Source organism: Nuphar pumila, chromosome 2 (assembly GCF_984573655.1).
Source record: "Nuphar pumila chromosome 2, dmNupPumi1.hap1.1, whole genome shotgun sequence".
In the NCBI taxonomy this organism is placed as follows: Eukaryota; Viridiplantae; Streptophyta; class Magnoliopsida; order Nymphaeales; family Nymphaeaceae; genus Nuphar; species Nuphar pumila.
The window spans coordinates 141483457-141509011 of NC_143250.1; the positions used below are offsets into that span (position 1 = coordinate 141483457).

Consider the following 25555-nt stretch of genomic DNA (forward strand, 5'->3'; position numbering starts at 1 on the left):
TCTTGGGACATGTGCATCTCAATCTTTTGAACAAAAGGAAGGTCATTCGGTACCTATGGAGCACGAATCTAAAGTGGAGCTTTGTTTTAAGCTCAATGGGTCCAATTACCTTATGTGGGCCTCCGCTATGGAAAATCATCTAAGAGGTAAGAAACTTTAGGATTTTGTTATGGGAACTACTCTCAAACCCTCTCTTGTTCTCACTAAAATTGAAATTGGGATTGAAAAAGCTTTAGATGGCGATGAGCCCATCAAAGCTATCAATGACCATCAATCCAAAGTTGAGGATTGGGAAAGTAACCATGCCAAAATCTTGACATGGTTTATGAACAATGTTGACCTTAAAAATTGTGCCAACATTACTAAGTTTAGAAGAGCCAATGAAGCATGGTTCTTTCTTAAGGGTATGTATACCCAAAAGGATCTAACTAGACAAATTTTTTTGTCAAGAAAAAATTAGATCTACTAGACAAGCGGATATGAGTGTCCGTGACTACTTTAGTACTTTAACCCCTCTTTGTGATGAGCTTGTTCTTTTTGAGCCCAAGTGGGTGGCTCCGGAAGATGTTGAGATAAGAAGAGAACAAATTGAAAAGGAGCATTTCTTCCAATTCCTCCATGGTCTTCGGCTAGAATTTGAACAAGTTAGGGCATCCTTTCTTCATAGAAGTAAAGCCTTACCCATTGAAGACACTCTTGCCGAAGTATGCCAAGAAGAAACTCGTCTTGGAATAAGTATTAAGAGTGATGAAATTTTGGCCATCACTAGGCCCGGATCAAATGTAAAAGCATATGGACCTCCCAACTTTAACAAAAAAAATGGATATAGAAAGGGAGTGATTTAACTCCACCTGTGTTTAACTGTTTAGTTATACACTGCCGGTCCCAAGCCCGGATAAAGGAGGAGGGTTGCGTTAGGCCAGTGACAACTGGCATAAAAACTTAGTCACACCCTATGTATATGAACCACTATGAGTTTTGGTTCATATCGCCGACCCCAATTGTTTTGGGATGAAGGCGTAGAAGAAGAAGAAGAAGAAAGGGAGTGATTTGTCACTATTGTAATGAACCGGGACATATCAAGCCGATTTACCCAAAGCTTAAAGGAAAAGTAGCCGCGGTTGGAGAAAAATTTTCAAAGAAGGAAGAAGAAAGTGTCAAAGAAGGAGATATCAAAGAAACTCTTAACCATATCTCCGAAGTTCTCCAACATCTTCTCAAGACTTCTTCTCCTTCAACATAGGGAGCCGCCATCGCCTATTCTTCATAACCTCCAGGTATGTGGATACTAGACTCTGGTGCTTCTTTTCATATGACATCTCATAAAAACTCTCTTTCTAATGTTTTTTCCTAACCCATTTCTTCTTATGTTTCAACGGCCGATGGGACATCTTTAAAAATTGAAAGTGTTGGAACACTTGACTTTCAAACCTCTCAAAACTTTTTTGTTCCTAAAGTAAGAGTCGTTCCAACAATCAATCTAAATCTTTTTTCCGTTACCCAAATTACCGATCATAGATGCCAAATCTCTTTCTCACCTAAAGATTGCACCGTGGAGGATCTCCAGTCAGGGAAGCTGATTGGGCAAGGCCATAGAAGGGGCGATCTTTATTTTATGGACTTTTTTACTCTTCCGTCAAAGTCATTTTGTAATCTTGTAAACATCAAAAGTATTGAAGTTTGGCATTAGAGACTGTTAAAATATATGTAATATATATATATATATAGTCTATTATACCCGATAGGGGTATTTTAGTAATTTCACAAGTACCTGATAGGGATACTTGTTATTTTCCTCCTTTTTGTATTTGTTTTTTTGCACTTTCTTTTTTTATTTCTTTTTTACCCACATAAAGGGCCCCACCATTGAGTCGTTGGGGGCTCCCAACGACTCCATGGGAGCCCCCTTTGTGGCTCTCCTTTTGAGGCCATAAGGCCTCCCCTCTCTCCCTTTCTTTTTGTATAAATAGGGGTGAACCCCTCTTTGTATTTTCATTCTTGTTAGCTTCTTCTCTTTCAATAAAGAGCTATTTATATTTTGTGTTGTGTTGTCCCTTTGTGGACTTGGGTATTATCTCCTCTTGTTGTCCATTGGTGGACATTGTAAGTGCTTATAGCACTCTTTACATTTTCGCATATCTCATTACATGGTATCAAAGCCTTGTTTATGCTCTTGATTCTTGATATAGCTAGTTGTCTAGTTATATTTTTCTTTTTGTATTTTTTTTTTCTTGTTTTGTCTTCTTGAGAGAGATTAAATGGAAGGAGAACAAAAAATTGATCTCTCTTTCAAACTTAATGGTTGCAACTACATGATGTGGGCCGCCGCCAAGGAAAATAACCTCAAGGGTAAAAAGCTTTGGGGATACGTTATGGGCACCATTCCAGAACCGCAACTCCAACTCACCAAGATGGATGGTGATCAAGAAAAAGCTCTTGAAGGAAATGCCCGCATGAAGGCAATTGAAGATCACAAAGCTAAAGTGGAAGATTCGAAAAGCAAGCATGCAAAAATTCTTGCTTGGTTCATGAACAATGTGAAGCTCAAAATTTGTGCCAACATTGCTAAATTTCAAATGGCAAATGAAGCATGGTTCTTTATGAAATGTATGTTTACTCTAAAAGACCTTGCTCGTCAATTCTTAATCTAAGAAAAAATCCGAACCATTAAGCAAGGGGAAATGAGTGTAAGAGATTACTTTAGCACACTTGGTCCCTTATGGGATGAGCCATCTTTACTAGAACCAAAGTAGGTTTCTAGTGAAGATGTGGAACTAAGAAGAAAACAAATGGAAAAAGAACACTTTTTCCAATTTCTACATAGGCTTAGGCCCGAATATGAAAAAGTTAGATCTTCCCTACTTCATAGATCTAAGCCTCTTCCTTTGCAAGATGTCATAGCCGAAATATGCCAAGAAGAAACTCGTCTTGGCATGATTAAGGGAGGAGATGAAGTTTTGGCCGTGTCTAAACCCGACAATCATGTAAAAGCCTATAAGCCTTCACACTTTGGGAGGCAAAATAACTATAATGACAACTATAGAAAAGCCATTTGCCATCATTGCCAAGAACCGGGTCATATAAGACCTAATTGCCCTAAGTTAAATGAAGCACCAAAGAATAAGGTGGCATCCGTTGAAGAAATTACTCAAAAGAAGGAAGAGACTATCAAAAGAAAGGAATCCTTCTCTCTTGCTCAACTGTCGGAAGCACTTCAAATTCTACTCAAATCGCCATCAACTTCGGGTGCCACCATAGCTTTTTCTTCTCCTCCAGGTATGTCTCCTTGGATTCTTGACTCTGGAGCTTCCTTTCATATGACCCCTCTTGAAAATTGGCTTTTCAATTTGCATAATAACTCTAAAAACTCTTATGTTTCAACCGTTGATGGTACATCTTTGCAAGTAAAAAGTTTTGGAACTTTAGATTTTTCAAAAGATTTCTTTGTGCCAAACGTAAGAGTGGTACATCAACTTAATTTAAATTTCCTCTTTGTTTCTCAAATATGTGATCATGGATGTGAAATCTCCTTCTCAACTATGGATTGCTCTATACAGGATCTTCGGTCCGGAAAGTAGATTGGGCAAGGCCATAGGAGGGGAAATCTCTATTACATGAGCAACTTGAAACTTCCCACTAACTCTTTTTGTAATCATGTCCATGATAAAAATATTGAAACTTGGCATCAAAGACTTGGACATCCAAGTTTCTCAAAAATGTATTCATTTCCTTTTGGAAAGAAATTTTGGAGAAACATTTTGTTTGCAAGAATTGTATTTTTGGAAAAATGAAATCCACTCCTTTTCCAAATAGAACTTTTGTGTCCAAAAGACCTTTTGAGTTAGTCCATTCAGACGTTTGGGGCCCATCTCCAGTTATATCGAAAAGAGGATACTACTATTATGTTACTTTCATTGATGACTACACTAGATATGTGTGGATCTATTTTCTCAATTTAAAATTTGAAGTCTTTGACTTCTTCAAGAAATTTCATATGATAGTTAAAAATCAATTTTCAAGTAATATCTCTACCCTTAGATCCGATTCGGATGGAGAATATCTATCAAATGAATTTCAAAAGTATTTAAAAAAAAAACGGAATTTGTCATCAAAGATCATGTCCTAGGACTCCTCAACAAAATGGTCTAGCTGAAAGAAAGCATAGACACATTGTGGAAACCACTAGAACACTTCTCCTTTCTAAAGAAATTCCAAAAAGTTTTTGGGCAGAAGCCGATTTAACTTCAACTTACTTGATAAATAAAATGATATCTTCATCCTTACAAAATACATCTCCATATGAAAAACTATTTGAAAGAACACCCGATTTCAATAGATTAAGAATTTTTTGGTGTAAATGTTTTGTCCTTACACATAAAAGAGACAAGTTATTTCCTAAAGCTATTGAATGTGTCTTCTTAGGATATGGAGAAAATCAAAAGGGTTTTAGATGCTTCGACCTTAAAAATAACAAACTATATGTATATAAAGATGTAACCTTTTTAGAAAATGAAAATGGTTTTGAGAAAACTAAAGATATTGACGAAAGCGAATATGCTTTCTTATTTGACCTTCTCTCTCAAGAAGATGTGAATCCTCAAGAAGAGAAAATCTCTAATGATTTGTTGAATGATATAGAGGATATGCCTCTTAACAATGTTGAGAATGAAAGTGATAGACCCATCCAAACCTATGTTAGGTGTGGTCAACAAGTTCCCATGAATGCCTTAGAAAAATACTCTCAAGATTCCAATACAGAAGAAACCTCTTTAAGGAGATCCGGCCGAATCTCCAATCCTCCTAATAGGTTTGTTTTCTATGAGTCTCTAACTCCAAGATATAGAGCATGTCTAATTGCGTTAGACTCTTTTCATGAACCTTCACATTATAATGAAGCAAAAAACATTCATCAATGGGTTGAAGCCATGAACTTAGAACTTAGTGCCCTTGAAAAGGCAAAAACTTGGGAAATAAATTCAGATCGATTGGATGTAGATGGGTCTTCAAAATTAAAACTAAGAGTGATGGTTCTTTAGAACGCTATAAAGCCCGGTTGGTTGCAAAAGGATATGCTCAAGAATATGGTATAAACTATGAAGAAACCTTTGCACCTATAGCTAGGATGATTAGTGTTAGGACTCTTATTGCGGTTGCATCAGTTAAAAAATGGCTCATTTATCAGTTAAACGTTAAGAATGCATTCTTAAATGGTGAATTGAATGAAGAGGTTTACATGGATCCTCCACCAGGAGTATGTATCGGTGAAAATAAAATTCTCAAACTTAAAAAGACATTATATGGTTTAAAACAAGCTCCAAAGGCTTAGCATGATAGATTTAACAATGTAATGACAAGTTTGAATTTTCGTTCATGCTATACTAACATTGCTTTGTTTGTTAAAAGTGCAAGGCCTTCTGTAGTTATTCTACTACTTTATGTTGATGATATGATCATCATTGGGAGTGATGAGCAAGGAATCAATGATATCAAAAAAGTTTTAAAAGAAATTTTTGATATGTCTGACCTTGGTTTCCTAAGATAATTTTTAAGAGTTAAAGTAGCATACTCTCCTCGAGGGTACATTCTTTCTCAGATGAAACTTGTTGCTGACATTTGTTTCAAGTCTGGTATTTCCGATGATAAGAAGACAGAAGCCCCTGAAGTTATCAATGCAAAGTTAAGGTTGGAAGATTGAACAATCTTCGAGGATCCTACTCCCTACCGCCAACTTGTTGGGTCTTTGACCTACTTATCCATCACTCGGCCAGACATAGCTCATGTCGTTCACTCAGTCAGTCAGTTTCAATATGCACCTACAACTGTGCACATGAGTGCAGTCTTAAGGATAGTCAGATATATCAAAAACATCATAACTAAGAGAGTTTTTCTTTCCTCTTCATCATCATTTGATTTAATTGCTTACACCGATGTTGATTGGGGAGGAAATCCCAATGATAGAGTCTCAACTACTGGTTTTTGTGTTTTCTTAGGTGACTATGATTTCTTGGAGATGCAAGAAGCAGCACAAAGTATGTTTGTCCTCAACTGAAGCAGAATATCGTGTTATGGCCACTACAACCATGGAGCTTGTGTGGCTAAGAAGTCTCCTCAGTGATATAGGCATAGTCATCTCTACTCCTTCGAATATGTGTTGTGACAACAAAAGCGCAATCTATATCGCAAGCAATCACACCTTCCATGAGCGTACTAAATACATCGAGATGGACTGCCATTACGTTCGTGATGAATACCTAAGAGGAACCATAGCACTGCCTTACGTCACATCTGAGTACCAGTTGGCGGACTTCTTCACTAAAGCCCTTGTTGCTCCTCGTTTTATGTTTCTTCTCAACAAGCTTTCGGTTATATCCTCGTAAAGCTTGAGGGAGGGTGTTAAAATATATGTAATATATATATATATATATATATATTTATATATATTTATATGTATAGTCTATTACACCCGATAGGGGTATTTTAGTCATTTCACAAATACACGCTAGGGGTACTTGTTATTTTCCTCCTTTTTGTATTTGTTTTTTTGCACTTTCTTTTTTTATTTTATTTCTTTTTTACCCACATAAGGGGCCCCACCATTGAGTCGTTGGGGCCCCCAACGGTCACGTTTGTGACCGTTGGGGGCTCCCAACGACTCCATGGGAGCCCCCTTTGTGGCTCTCCTTTTGAGGCGATAAGGCCTCCCCTCTCTCCCTTTCTTTTTGTATATATAGGGGTGAACCCCTCCTTGTATTTTCATTCTTGTTAGCTTTTTCTCTTTCAATAAAGAGAGATTTATATTTTGTGTTGTGTTGTCCCTCTGTGGACTTGGGTATTATCTCCTCTTGTTGTCCATTGGTGGATATTGTAAGTGCTTATAGCACTCTTTATATTTCCGCATATCTCATTACAGAGACTTGGTCACCCAAATTTTGTAAAGATGTCTCTTTTTCCTTTTTTGAACAATACTTGTAAAGTCGAACACATGACTTGTAAAGATTGCATTTTTGAGAAATCTAAAGCTATTCCATTTTCTCAAAGAAATTATGTCACCACTCGGCCTTTTGAACTTGTTCATTCCGATGTATGGGGACCTTCCCCTGTTTTATCTAAAGGAGGCTTTTCAAACTACGTGGTCTTTATTGATGATTTCACTCGATTTATATGTATTTACTTCTTAAGTCGCAAATTCGAATTTTTTAAAGAATTTCATACAATGGTTAAAAATCAATATTTAGGAAATTTATCCATTCTTAGATCTGATTCGGGAGGCGAATATATATCCAATGAATTTCAAATCTACTTGAAAGAAAATGGTATTTGTTATCAACGTTCTTGTCCAAACACTTCACAACAAAATGGTCTTGCATAAAGAAAGCATAGACACATAATAGAAACCACAAGAAGTTTACTTGTTTCCAAGAATATTCCTAAATACTTTTGGGCCGAAGCGGTTCTAACCTCAACATACTTAATCAATAGAACACCATCTTTCGCCTTGAAAAATATTTCTCCATTTGAAAAACTTTATAATATGTCTCCTGACTACAAAAGACTAAGAATTTTTTGATGTAAATGTTATGTCCTAACTCACAAAAACGATAAACTTTCCTCAAGGGCAATTGAATGCATTTTCTTAGGATATGGCGAAAAACAAAAAGGCTATTGATGTTTTAATCTATTAAATAACAAACTTTATATCTCAAAAGATGTTACTTTCTTAGAAAAAGAAAATGGTTTTTCGCATAAACTAAATGAACATGTTGATTATTCATTTTTATTCGACTTATTGCCTCAAGAAAAAGGTATAGATGATCATATTGAACCTTGTGAGGAACATATTGAACCTACGGTTAATGAGCAACATGACCTTCAAAACTTAAATGAAAGCAACCCTCCTTGTGCTCTTGAGAAATTCTCTCTAAATGAGTCAATAGAAGAATCCTCTCAAAGAAGATCAAATCGTATTTCTAAAATTTCTAATAGATTTGTATCTTATTATTCTTTTTCTCCAAATTTTCGAGCTTGTTTATTAGCTATTCACTTTTTCCATGAACCATCTCATTACAATGATGCTAAGCAATATGCTTATTGGAATGAAGCAATGGAACTTGAACTTAATGCACTTAAAAGAGCACAAACATGGAAAATCATTGATCCCCCAAAAGGCAAGAAACCCATAAGATGTAGATGGGTTTTCAAAGTAAAAACTAAAAGTAATGGTTCTTTAGAAAGATTTAAGGCTCGTTTAGTAGCCAAAGGATATGCCCAAGAATATGAGGTGGATTATGATGAGACATTTGCTCATATTGCTCGCATGACTAGTATACAAGCACTTATTGCAATAACGTCTATTAAAAAATGGCCTATCTTTTAACTTGACGTTAAGAATGCCCTTTTAAATGGAAATTTGAGTGAAGAAGTTTATATGGAACCACCTCCGGGTATGAATTTAAATGGTAAGATTTTAAAATTAAAAAAGACTTTATATAGACTTAAGCAAGCTCCTAAAGCTTGGTATGACAAGTTTAGTAATGTATTAATCAATTTGGGATTCATTTCTTGTTATACTGACACTGCTCTTTTTGTTAAGAAAACAGGTGACTCCATTGTTATTCTACTTTTGTATGTTGATGATATGATCATCACTAGGAGTGACAAAAAGGGAGTAAATGATGTTAAGTCCATATTAAAGAAAACTTTTGACATGTCTGACCTTGGATTTTTGAGATATTTTTTAAGTATTGAAGTGGCATACTCTTCCCGATGATACATTATATCTCAAATGAAATTAGCAGCAGACATTTGTACCAAGTCAGAAGTATCCGATGAAAAGAAAATTGAAACTCCTGAAGTTATCAATGCAAAACTAAGACTTGAGGATGGTGTTCTTCTTGAAGATCCAACCCCTTATCGTCAATTAATTGGATCTCTTACTTATTTATCCATCACCCGTCCTGATATAGCTCATGCGGTTCATGCTGCAAGCCAGTTTCAACATGCGCCTACTTCAGTTCACATGGCGGTCGTGATGCGAATTGTACGATACATCAAAAATACCATCTCCAAAGGGTTTTTCTTATCCGCTTTATCATCTCTTGATTTAACTCTTTTACTGATGCTAACTGGGGAAGAAATCCCAATGATCGTATCTCAACTACCAGTTTTTGCATTTTTTAGGTGAATCTCTTATTTTGTGAAGATGAAGAAGCAGCAAAAGGTCTCACTATCATCCACTGAAGCTGAATATCGGGCCATGGCAATGACAACTATGAAAATCGTATGGCTTAGAAGTCTCCGCTGTGACATGGCGTCCCCCATTTCCTCCTCTACCAAGTTGTATTGTGATAACAAGAGTGTGATCTACATCGCAAGCAATCATACTTTTCACGAGCGGACCAAGCATATCGAAATGGACTGCCACTATGTTCGAGACGAATATCTCAGAGAAACTATCACATTACCATATGTTACTTCAAAATATCAATTGGCTGACTTCTTCACCAAAGCGCTTCCAATTCCACGATTTATGTTTCTTCTTAGCAAACTTTCGGTCTTCTTCCCGTAAAGTTTGAGGAGGCGTTAAAATATGTATATATAAATAAATAAATATATATATATATACATATACTTATATATAAGTATATATATACATATATGTATATACATACATATTTTATTTCTTTTTATTTTTTTGTACAACCAAAAACCCGATAGGGGTGTTTTAGTAAATTACCATGTATCTTTTTTCCTTTTTGTATTTTTCTCTTTCTTTCTTTTTACCTTTTTCTTTTCCTTTTTTGTTTTTTGTTTTTTCATTGTGTAGGACCACAAGGGGCCCCACCCATCTAGTCGTTAGGGCCCCAACAGTCATATTTATGACCGTTGGGGCTCTCAACGACTAGAAGGGAGCCCTCCTTGTGGTCCCTTCTTTTAGCTTTCCTCCTCTATAAATAGAGGAGGCTCACACTTGTATTTGTATGGGTTTTTCACCCACCTTCTCTCTTCAATAATATTAATCTTATGCCTTGGAGGCACTTTACCCCTTAGTGGGTTACGTATGCACTTTTAGTGCTTGTGTTCTTGGCTTCGTCAAATTGTGTTATGCATTATTAGTGTTTCCACCATTTTCATTACACGTTGGAGGGGTCCAACGACTCTTGTGGACCCCTCTCAATCAATAAAGAAAGAAAAGAAAAAAGGAAAAAGAAAGAAAGAAAAGGAGAAAGAAAAGAAAACACATCTTTTAGGATATGCGTGTACAATGTGAAAAGACTATTTTGCCCCTAGTGGGTATTACAAGAGAAATATATATTAATATATGTAGATAGACACACACACACACACACACACACACACACATATATATATATATATGTGTGTGTGTGTGTGTGTGTGTGTGTGTGTGTGTGTGTGATAATCTATACATATAGATATATATGTATGTATAATATATTTTAACAGATATGAGTCCAAGTCTGTGTGCTAATGAACTAGAACCATGCAGACGTCAAGTCAAACACAGAACGTTGATAACCTTAAACTGAAAGAAAACTAAACCAACACGCGCACACATGCACACACAGAGTAGAGCTCTGCTCTTTTATTAATTATTTGGACATATGTGACAAAAATGTATATAATAAGTTTAAAATACCACTTGGTAATTTCATGTGGGAAAGTACGCCTAATAAGTCCATAAGTTTCCATGTAAAGAAAAAAATAAAAATCATCTTTCCATATTGTGATTCTATACAAAAACAAAAGATTATAATATTGTAAAACCTCTGTGATAACAAGCTATCATGAGAAAAGGTAAAATATGCACTGTCTCTTTCCTACCCACTTGGCCAAAAGGATATCCCAATGACTATTCAACTGATGGTTTGAACTTGGAAATGAACTTGTCCAGCCGCAACCTCAATACAGGCTCTACCAGACTGCCCCTCCTCCTTGTTCTATACCTAAGGGACAAAAGTTCAAATCCCCCTAAACCCCAATTATGCCTTTCTAATAATGGGTGAACCCTTTTAGCTATGGATGATAGCTATATATTGGAAATACAGATTGAGATGTTATATCTTATGTTATATACTCTTCCAGAAGGAAATAATTTTCCATCGAAGTATTAAATCTTCTCCATAAAGATTCTAGTCCATTACAATGTTATACTGATCATTAAGATAAACCATCATATCAAAGGACCAGAAAAGGGAAAGAATGTCTTTCCAAAGGATAAATAAATGTGTGTATTCCAACAATTACTATCAAAAAGAACTTCACATAATGCAGCAATTAAAGAAAAGATGAGAAAAAAAATTAAATGACAACTGTCAGACTATGATATTAACAAAGCCTATGCAACAACCAAATCAACTACAAGAAATTTCAAAAACTACAAAAAACAATCAACTCTATTATGAAAAAATAACATGAAGCTGTGTACAAATAACCAACGATAGACAAAAAGGTGTGTGACCAAGTACAAAATTCCAAAGACCCAATGGCAGATCTACAAAAACTGATCAGAGTATACCTGCTGTTTTTCAATTCGCAATGCCATTGTCTTGATACCTCGTAAGCATAGCCAACAATCGAATGGAGCTAGACCAGAGCCCTCCGCATTTTGTAAGAAGTAAATCTCTTTCGCCAAACTAGAAAAAGAAGCAAGGAACAAATATCACTAATAAAATGGCAGAGCCATACGATATATATACGGTACAAAAATTCACTGGAGTTGAGCACACAACATTAGGCAAACATAAAAAAAGATATGTGATCTAATTTGCAAGATTTTTCAAATTAAGTCTAAGAAATAGTGCAATAAACCAACACCACATGAGCATTTAGATGCCATTGTTTCCAATAGGTTAAGTGCAAGCTTTTATTGTTGAGAAATGTGAAACCGTGTATTACTAAGTGACTGTGCTGCCTCTTTTGTCCATTACATTATGTATAAGGGACATTTCTGTACATGTAAATTTTGTGTTGTACCAGTCAAAGAGTTGAAGTCTTTTGTGTCCAAGTTTGATTATTTAGATTAGAAAGAAGATTGACCCTATATACTGTTGTAACCTATTCTCACTTTGTATCAAAGTTCCACTTTTCCCCTTTTGTTGTGTTCTCTTTCTTGCTCCTACTGAGTTTGTGCTGATATGATATCAGAGCTATATGAAGCAAGGAGATTGAGAGAGGTGAAGAGAAGGACACAGCAACTTTATTCTATGTGCATGGACAGATTGCTGCTGCGCAGACTTCGTGTGGCTTCCATCTTCTGTTAAAAGTTGTAATCTCATAGACAATCTCATATGTAAATACCCCATCATATGTAATCTTTTAGTTTAGTTACAATAGGATAGCTAGTTAACTTTATTTTTTTGGTTTGGACCATTGTAAACTTATGCTTTTTGACCAAGTCAAAAAGCATAAAGCAAAAACCTTTGGACACTTTCTTAGACCTTTGCTTAGTCAAAAAGCAAAGTCCATGAAAGAGTCGTTGGACACTCCAACGGCTCTATTAGAGCCTTTGGAGAGTCCAACAACTCTTTCTATGGCTCCCTTCTTCAACATTATAAATATGGGGTTTTGTCCCCTTGTAAAGTATACTTTTGAGTTGGGATTTCTCCCATTTTAATGAAGTTTATTTTTCTTCTTTGTGCATACCCTTTTTCGGGTATTTTGTATGAACCCTAGTGGTTCTTGTGCTTGAGTGAGCATTATTTGAGAGCCATTTTTGTTGTGAGCTTCTCCTCTTTACATCTTCAACTCAACTGACGTCATTTTTGGTCAGTAGAATTTGTTTGGGTCACTTGTGGATTCGACAGTGCTTGTTTTTACAAGATTATTGAACCAAGAATCATGACTTTTGGTGCAGTATCAGATTTTCTACTGTTTTTTAGTATTTTTCCTATCATTATGTCTATTTGGGGCAGATTTACATAATTTATTGAGTCTGATCAGTGTGACAGTTTTTGGTGCCCTAAATCCTTTTGTTTGGGGTCGTTTTCAGATTAGAAGACTGTTAGAAGTATTTTAGGTGGCTTATTTGGAGTATTGAGATGGATTTGGTTGGGATTTAAGAAACTTCTTACAGGCAGTAATCCTATTTCTGGTACAAAGTGGCTACCGGGCTTGTGATTCTTTCAACCAATCTCGTTTTGGGGCTGCTACTATTTCAGTTTGATATCAGAAGTGTGCTGACTGTAATTTGGTGTGATATTGCTAGTTTGGGTCATTCTTTTTGCATCGGTAGTCTATCAGACTTTGGTTGAGTGCTTGGTTTGTTCAGTATATTTGGCTTGTATATTTGCTGTGAGTGTGTTGTGCAGCCTTTATATTAAAGTTTGGGGTGTAAATCATGGATAAGGAGACTATTCAGTTGATTCCAGTTAAGTTGGATGGGACTGGTAAATTTATATATATATATATATATATATATATATATATATATATATCTTGATGTAATTTAGTCTACCCACTAGCAGCATTTTCATCATTTCATACAGGGGTATTTTGGTAATTTAGTCTGCCTAGCAGGGGTATTTTGGTTATTTTATACAGGGCTATTTTGGTAATTTAGTCTGCACACCAGGGGCATTTTGGTCATTTCATATATGGATATTGTTGTCACCCCCTTGGTCTCTCATTTGTATATAAATAAGGCTCAAAGGCCTTTGTATTCTTAAGCTTTTCTAAAATCTATTCATCAATAAACAATTTTTTTTGTATGTGTGTTCTCGTCTCCTTTGAGATTATTTAGCACTTTTGTGCTTGTGTTGGGCCATTGTGCATTGTATTCTTTCTTGGTGATTGTGTGTTCGTGATTGAATCATTCTCATTGGAGGCTCCCACACACTTTCATTATATGGTATAAGAGCAAGGCATCTTGGTCTTGGTATCTTGTTTGTGTTGGTATATCAAAATAAAGATTGGAATTGATGTACGGCTTGGACTCGAAACTCTAGTATTCCGGTATGTATTTTTTTTGGATTCATTACTTTAAATACTTATGATATATATTTAAAAATGTGTTTGAAATATTGTGACTATTTATTAAATATGTTAAAAATGAATATTTTTTAAATTAATTAAAATTAAAATTTGTGAAAATTATTGTCTTTTGATATATGTTTTTGTGTAAGCATGTTTACTTGAAATATATGTTTTGATTATGAATATGTATATTTTTTGAAAAATATCGTCATGAAAATTATATTTTGCAAGAGTATGTGGTTTCTTAAAAATCTTAAATATTATGCATATTCATGTTTTTGCAAAATACTATTTTTTTGTTGTATGTATTATCGTAATGATCATTGGTGACTTTAAGCATGTGTCAAAACATGATTTTTAGGTATATTATGTGAATTTCATATAAAAAATGTGTTCCTTAAGAACTTTAGATTCTTGTATGATGTATACCTTGAGTCATCATGATTTTAAATTCTTTGGTAATACCATGAATATTTTGTATGCTCCCATATCGACATGCTCACATCCCATATTTTTATGATTATGTGGCTTCAATGGTTGACTTTAATTTTCATAGCTTTTTGTATAGTATATGTGGCTATAAGTTATTAGATTATCTTATTGCTTTGACTATTCATGATTGGTGGTAATTATGTATGATTTTGGATTTATATATGGTTCTTTGAGAATCTCTATATGTGTTTTTTTCTTTAATATTACATGTCATTGTTGTCCCATAGTAGACTTATGATCTAAATTGAGCTATATTTCTGTATAGCTTGCTTATATTGGTCATGATCATTCACCATTGTTATTGATATAATCTTGATTGCCTTGGCATGCAAGAGATATTAATTGATATCTTGTTTCGCACATGATTTATTTATCTATATTGGGTTTGATTGAGAACTTTGTTTTTTCAAATCGATTCTTGTATATGAACTCTCTTATTTGGAAATTGGTTTTCATGTGCTTATATCGCCTTATTATGGCATTTGTTTTGTGCATTACAGAATTTTATATGATGCATCATTTCTTTTTTTGGCCTTGTTGTTGGGTCGAACTTAGCCATTGAGGTGAGTTATGTGTGTACATCAAGTCATCTTATCAATCTGAATTATCAAGTTTATTAGTGTCGTGTTGACACTTGTCTTGGGTCCGATTGATACTTGATGGGCCTCTGGATCCATGTTGCTTTTGTTGAACCAGAGATGTTGGGGTGAGTTGTGCGAACCTCGGTTTTCGTCAGTTTAGATTGTCGAGTTATAATTTAGCTTTGACTGACAGTTGTTTGATCTCTGGTTTTGTGAGCGTGTTGTATTATCACTTATTTGTATATTTGGCCATTGTTATTATGATAGATGCTTATAATTATGTTTATCTGTGATGGTTATCTATTTTTGAAACCATGGTGTTTCGACAGTTTGTAAAATTTAATATTCCTGCCTTGATTTGTAAATCATGTTTTAGGACATTAGTTTGATTTCAGTATAAGCTTTCTTTACGTCGTTGGTTTCTCCACTTATATCTCTTATTTGGGTGTTATGTTTTGTAGGATAAGAGATTTTTGTTTATTAGTTTTACAACCATGGTTGTGGTGAGTTATGTGCACTGGTTGTATCTGATGTTATTGTTTGCAGTTTTACAATCATTTGTGAGGTGAGGTCTGTGCACCTCTTGTGGTTGTAGTTGGTTTGTATTGTCAAATAGCCAGTATTGCTTATGCATGGTCACTGGTATGGTTATTTCTAACACTTGTGTTTGATCTCTTGTCCTATGCGTTGATATACTTGAATTGTGAGGTTTTTTAGGTTGGAGGTCAAACATGTGGTTGCTAGTGGTGAGCAAATTGGTGTTGAGATTTGCAAATATTATGTGAGATCTTTTAAAATTTCTCTCCAAAAAATTTCTAAACTTTCATTATTTGTTTGCCCTTGTATGGGAAATGTTTATTCATTGAAATATTTTTTTGCATGTGCTTTTGTATGAAAAATCGTTATTCTTTGAAAACAATTTTTATACATTATGTGCATTAAATAAGGTTTAATTGCATGTTGGATATGTAATGTATCATATTAGTTATCTTGTATACATTGTTGTATGCATGAATTTAGTTAACTCTTCTTTTGTGAATGGACTCCATTGTGAGTTTTTTTATTGTCCACTTGTGTATCCATTTCGTGGAGTTTGGTGGTGATATTTGAATATTATCATTCCATATTTTCTTCATGAGGTTCACATTTTTCAAAACCACTAACATTTTCCAGAAAACTTACAATTTTGGACACATAATTTGTCGTTTTTAATATCATAATATCAAAACCCCTTTTGAGTTTTGGAGTAACCAAAAAAAGCACATGTGATAGCTTTTGGAGAAAGCTTGTCATTCTTGTTCGTAAGAACCAAACATTTGCATCCAAAAATTCTTAACCTATTATAATCAAGTTCTTTTGTATACAACATTTCAAAAGGCGGAATTTTGTTTAAATTTTTGGATGGAAGCCAATTTATGAGATAGACAGATGTGAGAGCTGCCTCGGCCCATAATTTTTTTGGTATGTTATGTGAAATGAGAAGGGTTCGAGTAGTTTCAATGATATGTCTATGTTTTCTTTCGGCTAATCCATTTTGTTGAGGTGTTTTCGGACAAGATTTTTTATAGAGAATACCATAACTGTCAAGATATCTTTTGAATTCATTTGATAGGTATTCTCCTCCAGAGTCAGTTCTAAGAATTTTCAAGCCACCATTAAATTGGTTTTTGATCATCATATGATATGTTTTGAATGTCGTAAACACCTTATGTTTGTGCTTAAGAAAAAATATCCAACAATATCTAGTGTAATCGTCAACAAAAATCACATAATACGAAAACCCCTCTTTTAATAAAACTGGTGTTGGTCCTCATACGTCCGAATGGACAATTTCAAATGGTCTTGTTGTAAACATAGATCTTTGATTAAAAGCTAAACTTCTCATTTTTCCAAGAGTACAATAATTACAAGTGAAATCACTTTTACAAAAATGTTTAATAAAAGGTAAGTAAGAAATTTTAACAATATTGAGATATTCAGGCCTTTTATACCATACATTAATATCTTTATGTTTGACAACATTACAAAAAGGGTTTTTGGGAATTTGAAGAAAGTCGACATATTATAGATCTTTCTTCCTAGAGCCTTCCCCAATCAACCTCCCAGACTGGCGATCATGTATCCAGCATTTATCAGATGAGAATTTTATATCAAATCCATGGTCCGAGAGTTGAGAGACCTAAAGCAAATTTAAGTTTAATTTTGGTACAAATCTAATTTTTTGAATAAAAAAACCTTGTTTTTCAAAAATTTTAATTCCTTTGATTTCAAGATAAGTTCCATCCGCGATTGAAACAAAGGATGGGGAGGAATTTTTTCGAATATTCAGAAAAGGAACAAATACTTGAAGACATATGAAAGGAGGCACCCGAATCTAAAAGCCAAGAAGTCTTACCGGAAGGAGAGAAAATTGGCATAGCGGCTCCAAAAATTGTCCTCTTGAGAAGAGGTTGAAGTGCTTCCATAATTTGATGCAAAGAAAGAGCTCCATTGGAATAAGATAAACTTTTTTCCTTTTGAGGTTGGGATGTGGTAGCCATGGCTAGTAACTCCTTCCATTTTACACAAACCGGTTTGATGTGCCCCGGTTCCTTATAAAAGTGGCACACAACTTTGCTATAATCTCTTTTTCCGCCTTGCCCACTATTTTCTCTTGCTCCTTAATTTTGTTTTTTGAGTAAGGAGGTTTGTAGGCTATCAAATTGTTTTCCAGTCTTGAAACGAAATTAACACCTTCACCTTCTTTTTGGTTGGAAGGTGTTGCAAGAACACTTGGGTTATTTTTGCTTATACCCATACGAGTCGCTTCTCCACTTAATTTAGTAATTACATCCTCAAGAGAAGGGAAAGTAAAAGCGAATAGAAGAGAGGATCATATTTGTTCAAATTCGGGTCTAAGCCCATTTAAAAAGTTGAAAAAGCGATCATCTTTAATTGTTTATGTCTAAACTCAATGACTTCACCACTCCATTTGGGCTCAAGCATGACAAGCTCATCTCAAATAGAGGACAACTCCGCGAAATACTCTCTAATAGTCATTTCGCCTTATTGGAGGCTCAAGACCCTTTTTTGAAGATAGTACTTGTGGGACAAGTTTCTTGAAGTGTATATTTTTCAAGATATTGCCATGCTTGAGAGGCCTTTTTGAATTTGATAACGTTGGCATTGATTCTTGTTTCAAAGGATGAGAAGATCCATGATAGGATTTTAAACTTTCTCATATCTCATTCCTCATGTTTCTTACGATAGTCTTCAAGCGCTTTGATTCTCTCTTCACCTTTAAGAATCTTTATTTCTCCTCTTTCTACTAAGGTAATCATTGGTTTCGGTTCCGGAATTGAGCTTTGGACATATCCCCAAAGCCCTTTACCCTTGATATGGGTTTTCATATTACCGGCCCAAACATGATAATTTGAGCCGTTGAGTTTGAACCCAAGAGAGAAGTGGGTCTTTTTCCACCACTTTGAGAATAAAGAAATATAGAGTGAATATGATCTTACCACAAGCGAGTCTTTAGAGCTTACTTGATGTGGTATGACTCTTTCGATATATATTGTAAGGAGTCTCCAAATCAAGGATCAAACGAAAGGTAGGTGCACGCTTTAAGAGGCACACGATCTTCTTCAACAATCACCTTTCTTCTTCAATAATTCCCAATGGCTCTGATACCATGTGAAAAATCCTTGCAAACAATCAAGTTTTCAAGTAACTTGATACTTTAAACGATAGCATAAAATAGCATTCAAATGCTTTACACCACAAAAAAAAAGTGCAGTAAATGCACTATTTTTATAAATATAAGGAGACAAAACTCCTCTCTGTGTTACTCTACTTTACAATGGGCTTACAACCCTTATTTATAAGCTTAGCAACTCATAAGAGTTGTTGGGCGGATTCCCAACAGCTCTAATTAGAGTCGTTGGGAGTCAACCCAACATCTCTTATTCTTAACTGTGTACAACAGTCAGTGGTTGATTGTTGTACAGTGTACACAGTCAGAAATAGTACATAAAAAAAGAAAAAAAAAAGTTACAAAAATAAGAAAAATTAAAAGGAAGAATTGCAATCATATTCAACGACATGAATATGTGTAAAATGACTAAAATACCCCTACAGCTAATACAAGAAAGAAATATATATTATATATAAGTAGATGGATACATGTACATATATATGAAATATACATGTATATGTATCTTCTTTTATACATATAAAATATATATTAGAAAATACATTGTCTTATGGATTACAATTTAACACTTCCATCTTGTGTGTCCTACAGCAGCAAATGCATGCTTGTAGATAACAAAAAATGAAGATTCCCTCTTGAAGAGGAAAGAAAGGTCCCACCACTTTCTCTGTGTTAATATGGTACTAAAACAGCATAGTAGGACAATGGATTACCTTATCATGGAAAAATGAACTCTTCAATAATTCTAGTAGAAAGTTTGACCACCAACCTTTCACCTTTTACAGCAAGAACTCCTGCCATTAAATCACTGTGGCCAGCTATAAATTTTGTGGCCGAGTGCATCACAATATCTGCAACCGTAAAAGAACTGGTGACATAGAGATACTATTCAGAGATCCATTCTTGAACTACATGATGCCCTAATTTGCTACGAATTTTATCAAATACAGAAGCTATTGACCACAATGCACACATATACCTGCCCCAAGTTCTAATGGCCGAGATAGAACAGGAGACAATATGCTATTATCCACCAGCACTAGAGCACCATGTGCATGTGCCAACTCTGATATTTTCTGAAAAACAAAAATAGATAACTGAAAAGTTAACATAGCTACAAATTGAGTCCTTTGGAAAAAAGAATAGTTTCTGTCCGTGCATGCATACATAAATACATATAGACAGACACAGGGACAGTTAAATTCACACCCTTTCTTTAAAGAGTAGCAAGTTCACCAAAAGTTTATAATCTTAAGAAATTTCAAAATAAGCTGGTCATTTTCATGCATTACTTGTCACCATCATTGGCATTTTGGTAATTTTTAAAGAGTAAATGATGCATTTGTTAGTTGTACTTTGAAAATGTGCAATGCCTTTTAATGAGATTTCCCTATAAAATTATGATTGGAGATCCACAAAAGGATGTAGAAGTAAACAATAAATAAATAAAGTATATACATACACTATATGTTTAATATCTATGTCACATAGGTGCGGGTGCGGATGTGGGTCCAGCGATACGGCACTTTAAAAAAACTTGGGTGTGGGGGTGCAGGAGGGGGGGAAGGGTATATATATATATGAAATTTCGGACAGACTTGGCTCTGTATACCCAAACTGATTCAAACCTGGGTTTACTTTGACCCAGGTCTGAATCTGACTGAGTCAAAGTAAACCCAACAGACCTAGGTCCAGATACGGGAGAAGCAAAAGGTGTAAATTTCAACAAAAGAGAACTCTGCTTTTCCCGCCTTTCACAGCAAAACTATTAAAAAAAAGAAATCTGAGGTGCCAGCTGATACTGATTTAAATTTTAAAAAGAAAAAACATTAAAGGCAGGCAGGTTACAGCTGATTGAGGACGACAAATGTCATAGTTGATGTGACAATACAAGGGCCACATATCTTCCTTCCTATGACAACTTTTTTTTTGGTAGTGACTGCGGGAGCTCTAATCTAAAAACTAGTGCTAGTGATTTTGGAAGACATGGTGATTTAGACAGAAATCTAAAATACGGACATTTATGGGTTCAGTGTGAATATATACATATATATATTCCAGTGAGATGAAGAAGAAAGAGGAGGAGGAGGACCCCAACTCTCTCTCTCTCTCTCTCTCTCTCTCTCTCTCTCTCTCTCTCTCTCTCTCTCTCTCTCTCTCTCTCTCTCTCTCTCTTGTGACATGTTTACCGCACTGGGTGCAGCACCCGCATCGCGTCGACACGGGTGCGAGGGCCCTTCTGCCGAGTCCCTGTGACTTAGTTTAATATTAAGAACCTTAGCTTACACAGGTATCCCATCAAGTATGAGCATCTTCATTCAGGGATTCTAAGAAGAACCTATTTTATCCTCCAAAAAATTAAAATGTTTGGACAAATTTTCATGTGCAAACCATAGAAAAGATTAACTACAGACTAATCTTTTTAATTTCTTTAACAGCATACGGAAGTGCAGATTAGTTGTTATAATAAGTGAGCAAGCGTAAGTACATAAACAAAATTCACATAGTATATGCTAGCACATGCTTGGTTGCTTACAGTGATAAGTGAGGAAGAGAAGGTTTCCCTCCTTCACTCTTCATTTACAAACAAGATAACCAAAAGTTCTCATGCATCACAATGAAAAGTGAAGGGAAAATGATGGGAAAACTGACGACCTTCTGAAATCCTTCTCTATGGCCGGTCACAGGGACACGCTGTTTGGGTTCCCATCTAGGGACATGACATGAAGACATGCCATGTTAGACACTATGACACTTTTTTAATATATATTTTGTAATAGTCTATGTTTCATTATTAATAAATATATTTTTATACATTAAAACTATTTAAAATATATATTTTATATATTAAATATTGTACAAAAATGCACCTTGTGTCCTTTTAAAAAAATTTACATATTTGTGCCTCAAATCCATACCTGTATCCATGCACTAACCCATCTTCCCCCTATGATCGGTGAAAGAAAAATGATAAAGAATCTATGACACTGGTAAGTTTGGTTTGATTCCATATCAAATTTGACTTGGAGTCAAATGAATCAGTTTCACATGAGGCTGCATGTGATTTCGATTCTCACATAAATGAGAAAGCAAATCTCTTTTGTAAAGGCTAATGAGAGTCCATTTCGCACCACTCATTTTCACATGTTTGTTTAGCCAATGCCAATGAGATTCATTCTCTCATTTGCATGAGAGTCCAAATCTCATGAGGCTCAACCAAACATGTTATAAAGCAACTTGCAAAATAATCGATGTGCACCCCCTCCCCCCCCCCCAATTGTTTAGCCTTAACTAGAAGAAATCAAAAAAGCTTTTAATTCATGTAGCATAAAGCACCATGACATCGTGACCTCAAAGAAGAGTGACAGGTAAATATGCACTAAAAGGGTTAATCATCATCGTCATTCATCCTGCCCCCCCCCCCCCCCCACACACACACACACACAATCATAATAGCATGAGTTCAACCCACATGAAAATTTGCAGAATGTTGAGGGTTACAATATGAGTGACCATCTTATAAGCATAATCCGGAGAAGCGATGCAACATTATATTTCATACTAAATCACCAAGGAGATCTATAACTTGCCCTTATATCAGAAATCTGTTGACGTGGGTTTGTTGGGCTTTCTAACCACACAAGTTTTGTCCATGGGCCAATGGCAGAAGCAACCTCATCTAGATCAGTCGTATCAACTCGCCTGCATCATAGTAGTAGAAATGACTTTAAAATTCTAATAAGTGCAGAGACATGAAAAATATATATTAAGAACAGAAATGTTACTGAACCAACCTAACCACTATTCCTTTTTTAGGAACAACTTTTGAAAGCAACCTATCAGAGCCACCATACATGTCTGATCCAGCAACAATTTCCTGGCCTACAATTGAAAAGCGAAGAACAATCATATAAATATGGGTGGGCTCACATGCAACATTGATAGAAGAGAACACTAACCAGTTTCAACAAGATGTGTCACAGTAGCGAGCGCAGCCATTCCACTCGTGAAGCAAAAAGCACGATCAGCCTTCTCCAGCTTTGCCAAGAGCCTGATGGTTTGATGGTAACAGCCATAGTAATCAGATAAACATAAACAACCGTAACCAAGAAATGAGTCTGGCCATCAAAGCTTACAACTCCAGTGTGTCTCGTGTCGGGTTCCCACTCCTAGTGTAGTCATAAGGTCCATTCTCTACTGCAGATGGCTGAGTTGAATGACAAGGAAAGAACTTTTAACCAACAGTAAATTACCAGTAAAAGAAATCGCCTCATTGATATCATTCTTGTAATATATGGAAAGAAGTTTGGCACACCACAAACCAAAACAAATCAAAATTATCAAAATGGGCACCTATTTCCACTGTATAACCATGAATTCAAGCCATCGAATAACATCCATTAAAACATAACACGATTAAATTAGATGCTAACTAGGTCCATCATTGAATCACCATAGTTTCAACAATATGTGCTAAAGCTCACCTGAACTTCTCCCGTATTTGCCACAGTGAATGAAACTCACTGCGCTTTACAGTAAATTACACAATTAACCAAGAAACACATGTAATGGAGTCTCAACTCTCAACATACCAAGAACCATCACAATGCAAAATTAATAAACAAAACAATAAAGAATATATATTCGTGCATCAACGAACGAACAATTAGAACTCAAGAGCCATAAATCAAATGATTAGAGGTACACCACTAAAATGAATGCTTCAAAGACAGTATCGACATAATCAAGTAATATACATACTCAATGATTGACCCCCAGAAAATCTAAAAATCAAAAACCAAAAAGTAGGAGAACAAAAGGCAGGAAGTTGAAAGTAGCAATTACTTGTTTAAAAGTCGCGGTCTGATACAAAGGAGTGCTTAGAGCATCATAGGGATCGAACGAACACGAGAAATTCGTAAGGATCGTCGAGACGCTCGGCTCCTTCTCCTCCAAATCTGCACCACTCCCAACAAAACCAAAACCCCACATCAAGAATCGGATCAAACTCTGAGGAACTCAACAAGAAATGAAATTGGTACCAACCAATTCGAGACTTCAAGGAGTCGTCCAAGCACTCGGTCGCACCATCGGCCACCGCCCCCATGCCGACCCCACGCCCTCCCCTCAATCTGAGACCCTCGAGGTTCTGGCACCCGAAGAACGACAACTTCGAACTCCGTCCGAAAACAGCTACTTGTCGGCCGAACTCCAAACCCTAAACACAAAATCAAAGAAAAACCTTAAAACCGAAAAAATCCAGTTCAGAGAGAGAGAGAGAGAGAGAGAGAGAGAGAGAGAGTTCACCGGATTCCTTAGGGTTGGTTGGTTGGGGGAGAGAGAGGAGTTGCAGAGGGAAGCCATTTGGGAAGATAATTAGAGGTTGGCGGGAAGGGCAACGAACGAGGGAGGAAGACTCATCAAAGAGAGTAAGATTTTGCTTCTGGTTTGCTCGTCAGAGGGAATATCGGTAATACTAACAGCTGATAAGTTATGTAGGAGACGGGTGGGTTGGTGGACTCGAAGACATGGGATACGGGTTCGATTGGAAAGTTTTTTAAAAAAATTTGTGACACAAGGGCACCATTTTTTATATTTTTTTAAACCATAACAATTATTTTTTTGATATTTTAATGTTTAAAGATTCTTTTTCTTAAAATATTAAATATTTATAAAAGAATACAACAACAACTACACCTTCATCCCAAAACAATTGGGGTCGTCGATATGAACCAAAAAAGAAAATCATTTTTGGTCTTCCACATGAATCCTTCTCCTCCAATCATTTTTATCCAATGCCATGTCCTCGGTGAGGTTCAAAGCATTCATATTCTTTCCTATCATTTTCATTCAAGTTTTCTTAGGCCTACCTCGACCTCTTTTAACTAATATATTTTCCCATTTCTGAGCATCATTAGGTCTTTGCCGAATATGTCCAAACTACCGTAAACGATTCTCTCTCATCTTATTTTCAATGGATGCAATGCATACCTTCTTGCGTATCTCCTCGTTCTGAATCTTATCTTTTATTGTATTTTCACACATCCATCTAAGCATACGCATCTTAGTTACACTCATTTTTTGAATGCGATGTCTCTTGACACCCTAACATTCTGTACCATATAGTAAAGCAGGCCTAATTGTCGTCCTATAAAACTTTTCCTTCAACCGCAATGACATTCTACGATGGCACAACACTCCAGTTACACTTTTCCATTTTATTCACCCAACTTTTATCCTATGATTTACATCTTCTTCAATTTCTCCATACTTTTGAATGATAGATCCCAAATGTTTGAAACAATCATCCACTGGTATTTCTTGCTCACCAAGCTTCACTACACTCTCATCACTACTTCGTTGCTTACTAAATCGACATTCCATATATTCTGTCTTACTCTTACTCAACTTAAAACCTCTTGCTTCCAATGTCTATCTCCATAATTCTAACTTAGCATTAACCCCAACTTTAGACTCATCAATCAAAACAATATTATCCCCAAACAACATACACCACGGCACATTTTCTTGAATTGATCTTGTAAGCCCATCCATCACTATAGCAAATAGGAAAGGGCTTAATGCAGATCCTTGATGTAACCCAACCATTATAGGAAAATTGGTTGTCACCCTTCCACAAGTGCGAACATTGGTTACTACTCCTTCGTACATATCTTTAATTATACTAATGTACTTGAGAGAAATACATTTCTTCATCATTGTCCACCAAAGAACATCCCTAGGTACTCTATCGTATGCCTTCTCCAAATCAACAAAAACCATATGTAAATCTTTGTTCATC

At 35.6% G+C, this 25555-nt stretch overlaps 1 protein-coding gene across 1 annotated transcript in view; it reads right to left on the bottom strand.

Moving 5' to 3' along the window:
- Nucleotides 1–24213, bottom strand: part of CBL (cystathionine beta-lyase) — a 31052-nt gene extending 6839 nt beyond the window's left edge. The window contains exons 1-10 of the mRNA XM_089996967.1: nucleotides 24061–24213; nucleotides 23800–23971; nucleotides 23599–23711; nucleotides 22890–22960; nucleotides 22713–22804; nucleotides 22548–22635; nucleotides 22344–22455; nucleotides 19733–19829; nucleotides 19523–19604; nucleotides 11534–11651 (exon numbers count right to left, since the gene is read on the bottom strand). Coding sequence (XP_089853093.1) covers nucleotides 11534–11651; nucleotides 19523–19604; nucleotides 19733–19829; nucleotides 22344–22455; nucleotides 22548–22635; nucleotides 22713–22804; nucleotides 22890–22960; nucleotides 23599–23711; nucleotides 23800–23971; nucleotides 24061–24117 — 1002 coding nt within the window. The 5' untranslated portion in view covers nucleotides 24118–24213. The remainder of the gene's footprint in view (nucleotides 1–11533; nucleotides 11652–19522; nucleotides 19605–19732; nucleotides 19830–22343; nucleotides 22456–22547; nucleotides 22636–22712; nucleotides 22805–22889; nucleotides 22961–23598; nucleotides 23712–23799; nucleotides 23972–24060) is intronic.
- Nucleotides 24214–25555: the final 1342 nt, after the last annotated feature.